This window comes from Hyla sarda, chromosome 10, assembly GCF_029499605.1.
Source record: "Hyla sarda isolate aHylSar1 chromosome 10, aHylSar1.hap1, whole genome shotgun sequence".
In the NCBI taxonomy this organism is placed as follows: Eukaryota; Metazoa; Chordata; class Amphibia; order Anura; family Hylidae; genus Hyla; species Hyla sarda.
In genome coordinates this window covers 4,234,306-4,242,644 of record NC_079198.1, presented here as the reverse complement: position 1 = coordinate 4,242,644, position 8,339 = coordinate 4,234,306, and the positions used below count along the sequence as shown (strand labels likewise).

At 47.6% G+C, this 8,339-nt stretch overlaps 1 protein-coding gene across 2 annotated transcripts; it reads right to left on the bottom strand.

The window, feature by feature from the left end:
- Window positions 1-339: 339 nt before the first annotated feature.
- Window positions 340-7,491, bottom strand: HSPB7 (heat shock protein family B (small) member 7). 2 transcript variants are annotated; one of them, XM_056543361.1, is made up of 3 exons: window positions 6,616-7,491; window positions 2,124-2,277; window positions 340-1,696 (listed from the first exon to the last, which is right to left on the bottom strand). In XM_056543361.1, the coding sequence occupies exons 1-3, from the start codon at window positions 6,987-6,989 to the stop codon at window positions 1,517-1,519; spliced, it is 708 nt and encodes a 235-aa protein (XP_056399336.1). In that variant the 5' UTR covers window positions 6,990-7,491; the 3' UTR covers window positions 340-1,516. The 2 variants fall into 2 exon arrangements, with proteins under 2 accessions (XP_056399336.1, XP_056399335.1); XM_056543360.1 differs by having other exon boundaries at window positions 2,124-2,251; window positions 6,620-7,491.
- Between the last annotated feature and the right edge of the window lie 848 nt (window positions 7,492-8,339).

Genomic DNA, 8,339 nt, shown 5'->3' with positions numbered 1-8,339 from the left:
GAGGAGTCTGGAGGAGAAGGACAGAGGAGTCTGGAGGAGGACAGAGGAGTCTGGAGGAGGAGGACAGAGGAGTCTGGAGGAGGACAGAGGAGTCTGGAGGAGGAGGACAGAGGAGTCTGGAGGAGGAGGACAGATGTGTGTGGGAATCAGTATACATCGCGGTTGGAGGGTTATAGCGCCCCCATACACAATAGATGCTTTGCTGATCCTACAGAAATCGTCTGGATTGAACGACATCATTGTATATGGGCGCCCGCCATGTTTATAAAGTGTAATACAAGCAGCAGCCACCGGGGGAGCTACATTCACACCTGGCGACAAATAAGAGTCAGACTCGTCAGTGATACAAAGTATTTAACAAGAACAACAATACAATCTATATACAAGAGAGCGCGGTGACGGAGGCGGCAGATCGCGGACCCTCCTAGTGGACCCCCGACCCCTGTATTATAGGGAAATCCTCTTTACATTTGGTGATTGACATCTCCGGGGACTCTAAGATCTTCTATCCCCCACCCCAATATCTTCTAATAACCTATTATAACATCCTATTACTATAGTGATGGAGCTCCGCCCACTGCCACGTCATCACTCTGGGGCCACTACCAGGCTGAGGGGCCCGGCGTGAGACCCTGCATCTCTACGTGTCTCTCTGATTAACCCATTCACTTTCAGAAGACATTCTGTTACTACTGATAGCAGACACCCCCCAATATTCACGGCACTGTATATACTGTAGGGACTATTAATTGGGGGGTCACAGCCCCCGTATTATCCAGGGTGGCATATAATAGTCAGTACACAGCACCAGCTCATTGTGAGGGTCTCAGTAATAAGACCCCCACAATCAGCTCAGTATTGGGGACCCCTGATCTGAACCTATCATTTCCTGTGCTCCCTATTATGTGTCAACACTTAAAGGGGTACTCCGCTGGAAAACTTTTTTTTTATTATTATTATTATTTTTTTTAATCAACTGGTGCCAGAAAGTTAAACAGATTTGTAAATGACTTCTATTAAAAAATCTTAACCCTTCTAGTACTTATGAGCTGCTGTATGCTCCACAGGAAGTTCTTTTCTTATTCAATTTCCTTTCTGTCTGACCACAGTGCTCTCTGCTGACACCTCTGTCCATGTCTGGAACTGTCCAGAACAGGAGCAAATCCCATTGCAATCCTATTCTGCTCTGGACAGGTGTCAACTTCCTGTGGAGCATATAGCAGCTGATAAGTACTGGAAGGATTAAGATTATTTAATAGAAATCATTTACAAATCTGTTTGACTTTCTGGCACCAGTTGATTTAAACTAAAAAAAAAAAAAAAAATGTTTTCCAGCGGAGTACCCCTTTAAAGAACCTACGAATCTACAATCTCCTGGAATGTCCACAGCACAAGTGGAAGCCTCACTAGCGCCACCTATGTGTGCGTCAGAACCACTGGTGGGCGTGTAGACTAATGCAGGGACATGGTGGGGCGCAGTGATGAGGCCTCTGGCGCCCCCCTCCTCCTCGTGTCTCTATATTTTAATCTCAGTCCGGAAGGTTTGGTGGTCCGTGTGCTTGTTGGGACTCCTCTCGGCCTTGACCGTCAGCATGCCGTTCTCTCCCAGGGCGGAGGTCACCGTGGTGGGGTCGACATCTTCGGGAAGCTGGCATTTGTGAGTGAAGGTGTTCATGATGGTCCCATCTGTGGCCAACTGAGGAGCAAAATGGGGAAAGGGTGTTAGCAGCCCCCAAACTACGTGAAGGATTCTCTACAGTTCGAGCAGTGACAGAACAGCTGCATTCACACTTCTGGGTTCTTAGCTTGCAGAATAGTGAGTGCAGATTTGCAGATGACTGGAGTATTTGATATAAGGCAGTGCTTCCCAACCAGGGTGCCTCCAGCTGTTGCAAAACTACAACTCCCAGCATGCCCGGACAGCCAACGGCTGTCCGGGCATGCTGGGAGTTGTAGTTTTGCAACAGCTGGAGGCACCCTGGTTGGGAAGCAATGATATAAGAAACACAGAAAAGGTTCATATCCTCCATTATATTGTCCTCTGTGTTGGTTGCGCTGATCACAGTTCTATGTGTGAACAGAACCCTATTCATTGTACACAGGATTCCTTGGGGGTCACTTACCTTCTCGGCGTGGACCTCGATCTGGTTGTTGGACGTGGTGACAATAATGTCCTCCGGGGAGAAATCTCTGACATCTACTTCAAACTGATAAGTGTTTCCCAAGGTCTTCACATTCTGGGCGGTGCCCCCTGCAGGACGAAATGGAGAGAAAAACCTTATGTTGTGTGTCCTCCACAGTAATGTATAAGTGCATCTCCCTGCCACATATATATAATACTTCACAGCTGCGCTCACTATTCTGCTGCTTCACTAACATCTCCCAGAATTCCCTGTGATCAGGCTCTGTACAGTCATCACACATCAGGCTCCGTACAGTCATCACACATCAGGCTCTGTACAGTCATCACACATCGGGCTCCGTACAGTCATCACACATCAGGCTCCGTACAGTCATCACACATCAGGCTCCGTACAGTCATCATACATCAGGCTCCGTACAGTCTTCATACATCAGGCTCTGTACAGTCATCACACATCAGTCTCTGTACAGTCATCACACATCGGGCTCCGTACAGTCATCACACATCGGGCTCCGTACAGTCATCACACATCGGGCTCCGTACAGTCATCACACATCAGGCTCCGTACAGTCATCACACATCAGGCTCTGTACAGTCATCACACATCAGGCTCTGTACAGTCATCACACATCAGGCTGTGTACAGTCATCACACATCAGGCTCTGTACAGTCATCACACATCAGGCTCTGTACAGTCATCACACATCAGGCTCTGTACAGTCATCACACATCAGTCTCTGTACAGTCATCACACATCAGGCTCTGTACAGTCATCACACATCAGGCTCTATACAGTCATCACACATCAGGCTCTATACAGTCATCACACATCAGGCTCTATACAGTCATCACACATCAGGCTCTATACAGTCATCACACATCGGGCTCTGTACAGTCATCACACATCGGGCTCCGTACAGTCATCACACATCAGGCTCCGTGCAGTCATCACACATCAGGCTCCGTACAGTCATCACACATCGGGCTCCGTACAGTCATCACACATCGGGCTCAGTACAGTCATCACACATCGGGCTCTGTACAGTCATCACACATCAGGCTCTGTACAGTCATCACACATCAGGCTGTGTACAGTCATCACACATCAGGCTCTGTACAGTCATCACACATCAGGCTCAGTACAGTCATCACACATCAGGCTCCGTACAGTCATCACACATCAGGCTCCGTACAGTCATCACACATCGGGCTCCGTACAGTCATCACACATCGGGCTCAGTACAGTCATCACACATCGGGCTCTGTACAGTCATCACACATCAGGCTCTGTACAGTCATCACACATCAGGCTGTGTACAGTCATCACACATCAGGCTGTGTACAGTCATCACACATCGGGCTCTGTACAGTCATCACACATCAGGCTCAGTACAGTCATCACACATCAGGCTCCGTACAGTCATCACACATCAGGCTCCGTACAGTCATCACACATCGGGCTCAGTACAGTCATCACACATCGGGCTCTGTACAGTCATCACACATCAGGCTCCGTACAGTCATCACACATCAGGCTCCGTACAGTCATCACACATCGGGCTCTGTACAGTCATCACACATCAGGCTCCGTACAGTCATCACACATCGGGCTCAGTACAGTCATCACACATCGGGCTCTGTACAGTCATCACACATCAGGCTCCGTACAGTCATCACACATCGGGCTTTGTACAGTCATCACACATCAGGCTCTGTACAGTCATCACACATCAGCCCCCCTCCCCCCCAGGACCCCCCCCCCCCCCCACTTTCGTCCCATTTTTTATGAAAGAAATATTCATGAAGGAAGAAATATCACCATACATATTACCGTCATACTGTTACAGACCAAATCCTGTATACTGAGACAAAAATAATCAATAGCACCAGTATACAAGGAGGAATATCATCATCATATATATTACCATCATACTGTTACTGACCATATCCTGTATACTGAGACCAATATTATCAATAATACCAGTATATAAGGAGGAATATTATCACTGTACATATTATTATCATACTGTTACTGACCAAATCCTGTATACTGACCAATATTACTAATAATATCAATATACAAGGAGGAATATTATCATCATACATATTACCATCATACTGTTACTGACCAAATCCTGTATACTGAGACCAATATTATCAATAATAACAGTATACAAAGAGGAATATTATCACTGTACATATTATTATCATACTGTTACTAATCAAATCCTGTATACTGAGAACAATATTACCAATAATACCAGTATACAAGGAGGAATATTATCATCATACATATTACCATCATACTGTTACTGACCAAATCCTGTATACTGACCAATATTACCAATAATACCAGTATATAAGGAGGAATATTATCACTGTACATATTATTATCATACTGTTACTGACCAAATCCTGTATACTGACCAATATTACCAATAGTACCAGTATACAAGTGAGAATAATACCGTCACACCATTACCACCACATAGTGACTGTATGAAGGCAACTGAACATAGACCAATATCCCCCATACAAAGCCATATAGTGGTGACCCTGGTTCTACACAGATTGTAAGTAGTGCCCCCAGTAGGTAGGTAGCAGGTAATACCCCCAGGTAGGTTATGCCCCTAGTGGTTAGTAGGTAATACTCCCAGTAGATAGTGCCCCCAGGTAGGTTGTGTCCCCAGTACATAGTGATAGGCATAAGCTGCCTACTACAAAATGTCCTCTCCAGTTGTGTTAGAAATCACTGCACATGCTGGGAGTTGTAGTACAGCAGTATATGGGAGCCTTCACAGGTAAGTCATAGTGGAGCAGAGATTAAAGGGGTACTCCGGTGGAATTTTTTTTTTTTTATCAACTGTTGCCAGAAAGTTAAACAGATTTGTAAATTACTTCTATTAAAAAATCTTTACCCTTTCAGTACTTTTTAGCAGCTGTGTGCTACAGAGGAAATTCTTTTCTTTTTGAATTTCTTTTTCATCTTGTTCACAGTGCTCTCTGCTGACATCTGCCCTCAATATAAACCTCTGCCTGATGCCGCTCTGTAGGGCAGCGTTTCCCAACTAGTGTAATTCCCCACTGCCCGTCATATAACAACATCCGCAGGGTGAGATGTGATACCGGAGCGGCGTCCCAGTCTGCTCGGCTCAGCATCTAGTCCAGTGGTCTACAAACTGTGGACCTCCAGCTGTTGCAAAACTACAACTCCCAGTATGCCCGGACAGCTGTTGCATCAATACATATCATTACCATAACTGGGTCATGTGGTCACCAGTCTGATCCTCAGAAAAATCACAGTGCTCAGTGCGGTGTTTTCCAACCCAGGGTGCCTCCAGCTGTTGCAAAACTACAATTCCCAGCATGCCCGGACAGCTGTTGCATCAAGGCATTTCACTGCTGTAACTGGGTCATGTGATCCCCTGTCTGACCCACAGTTCCCTAACCGTGATGCCTCCAGCTGTTGCAAAACCATAACTCCCAGCAAATCACAGTGCTTAATGTGGTGTTTACAAACCAGGGTGTCTCCAGCTGTTGCAAAACTACAACTCCCAGCATGCCCGGACAGCCTTAGCATCAATGCCTTTTGTTACTGTGACTGGGTCATGTGACCACCAGTCTGATCCACAGAAAATTCACAGTGCTTAATGTAGTGCTTCCCAACCCAGGGTGCCTCCAGCTGTTGCAAAACTACAATTCCCCCCACGCCCGGACAGCTGTTGCATATAGGCATTTCATTGCTGTAACTGGGTCATGTGATCACCTGTCTGACCCACAGTTTCCTAACCGTGGTGCCTTCAGCTGTTGCAAAACTATAACTCCCAGCAAATCACATTGCTTACTGTGGTGTTTACAAACCAGGGTGTCTCCAGCTGTTGCAAAACTACAACTCCCAGCATGCCCAGACAGCTGTTACATCAAGGCATTTCATTGTTGCAACTGGGTCACGTGATCACCTATCTGACCTGCAGTTTCCCAACCAGGGTGTTTACAATGTGGTGTTTTTTACGAACTAGGGTGTCTCCAGCTGTTGCAAAACTACAACTCCCAGCATGCCCGGACAGCTGTTGCATCAAGGCATTTCATTGCTGTAACTGGGTCATGTGATCACCTGTCTGACCCACAGTTCCCTAACTGTGGTGCCTCCAGCTGTTGCAAAACTATAACTCCCAGCAAATCACTGTGCTTAATGTGGTGGTCCCAACCCAGGGTGCCTCCAGCTGTTGCAAAACTACAACTCCCAGCATGCCCAGACAGCTGTTACATCAAGGCATTTCATTGTTGCAACTGGGTCACGTGATCACCTATCTGACCCACAGTTTCCCAACCAGGGTGTTTACAATGTGGTGTTTTTGCAAACTAGGGTGTCTCCAGCTGTTGCAAAACTACAACTCGAAGCATGCATGCTGGGCGTTTTAGTTTTGCAACAGCTGGAGGTCCGCAGTTTGGAGACCACCGATCTCAACAACTTGCCTGTGAAGCCCAGGGGTTCGTGGGGTCTCCTGAATTTGCCGAAATCCTCAGAGAAGATGCCCAAAGTCTTGTCCATGAATGGTTCCCGGGGCTGCGCACCGGAGGAGGATGAGGAGGACGAAGTCTTCTTAAAGCTGTGCTCCGAGCGGAAGGCCGACGATGATTGCAGGTTCATTGAATTTATCCGAAAGGGAACCGGACGCCGGGACAGGTGGGTGCGCAGAGCAGGACGGGTGGGTACCCAGACCAGGACGGGCCCAGAGCAGGACGGGTGGGTGCGCAGAGCAGGACGGGTGAGCGCGCAGAGCGGTACAGGAGGATACGATGCGACGCTGCAGCACAATGCTCTGTATTGCACATCTCCCTCCATCAGGGTTTATATAGTGCCGTCCCGGCAGATCACAGACCCCCCCGACCCCTCGGATATATTTAGCCGCCTGCAGCATCTCTCCGGCAGCTGTGGAAAGTTTCAGTGCTGAGACGTGATGGCGTCCTGTGATCATGTGACCTCATACCTCAGATAGTCCATAATATTCCCCCTCTGGCCCTGCGCCCGCTCCGGGGGGGGGATTTCCAGCATCACTGGATTATTATAAATGCGGAGTCCTGGCATCGACACGAGGGTCCGAGCGCAGGGGGCACGGCGTGGACCTATAGACGATAACCACATATCTGCCCCCGTTGTCTGATATGGGGGGGTTGTAGTTTAACTTGTGGCTCCCCAGTGGTTACTATACTACAACTCCCATCATGCACTGACAGTGTTTTATAACAGGCGAGCTGAGTACCAGGTATTGCTGCTCTTCCTGCCTAAACCTTGTTGTATAGAGGAAAAGCAACAATGTCGCTCTTGCTCTTGCATCCGGTCATCAATTCCCGTCCTCATATCCCGTCTTTATATCTCGACCTCATATCCCGTCCTCACATCCCGTCCTCACATCCCGTCCTCACATCCCGTCCTCATATCCCGTCCTCATATCCCGTCCTCATAACCCGTCCTCATAACCCGTCCTCATATCCCGTCCTCATATCCCGTCCTCATATCTCAACCTCATATCTCAACCTCATATCTTGTCCACATATCTCGTCCTCATCTCCCGACCTCATATCTCAACCTCATATCTTGTCCACATATCCCGTCCTCATATCCCGTCCTCATATCTCGTCCTCATATCTCGACCTCATATCTCGACCTCATGTCCCGTCCTCATATCTCGTCCTCATATCTCGTCCTCATATCTCGACCTCATATCTCGACCTCATGTCCCGTCCTCATATCTCGTCCTCATATCTCGTCCTCATATCCCGTCCTCATATCCCGTCCTCATATGCTGTCCTTGTGGTGTCCCGGTACTGGACTTGGTCCCGTACCTTTGTCATAAGTCCTCACAGTCAGAGTTCCTCCTTGCTGGTAGAGCTTTCCTGATGGGTTAACCCCTAGTCGCCACATAGTGCTATTTAAAAGTGTATATATTTAATATATTTTACCATAATGTAATTTATGTACAGGACCTTTGGTCACGTGATTTATGGAGAATTGTGCTATGCTAAGGTTCAAGGACCTTTAGGTCATGTGATGTAACCATAATGCCTTGGTTTAGGACTGACAGGTCTGGGGACCAATAAGCTTTGATCCTGCCCCTTCTGTATATAAGGGCGCTGTATCCAATAATCGCTCTTTCCCTTGGGATCTCAGAGAAATCAGATCAGTGATCACAGC

Excerpts from the sequence above, each read along its gene's own strand:
- HSPB7 (XM_056543361.1), bottom strand. The coding sequence starts at position 6,989 with ATGGAGGGAGATGTGCAATACAGAGCATTGTGCTGCAGCGTCGCATCG. Across the intron at positions 2,278-6,615 it reads CCCCTGGGCTTCACAGGCAA|GTTTTTCTCTCCATTTCGTC; the intron begins GTTGTTGAGATC and ends ACACAACATAAG. Across the intron at positions 1,697-2,123 it reads TCGAGGTCCACGCCGAGAAG|TTGGCCACAGATGGGACCAT; the intron begins GTAAGTGACCCC and ends TTTGCTCCTCAG.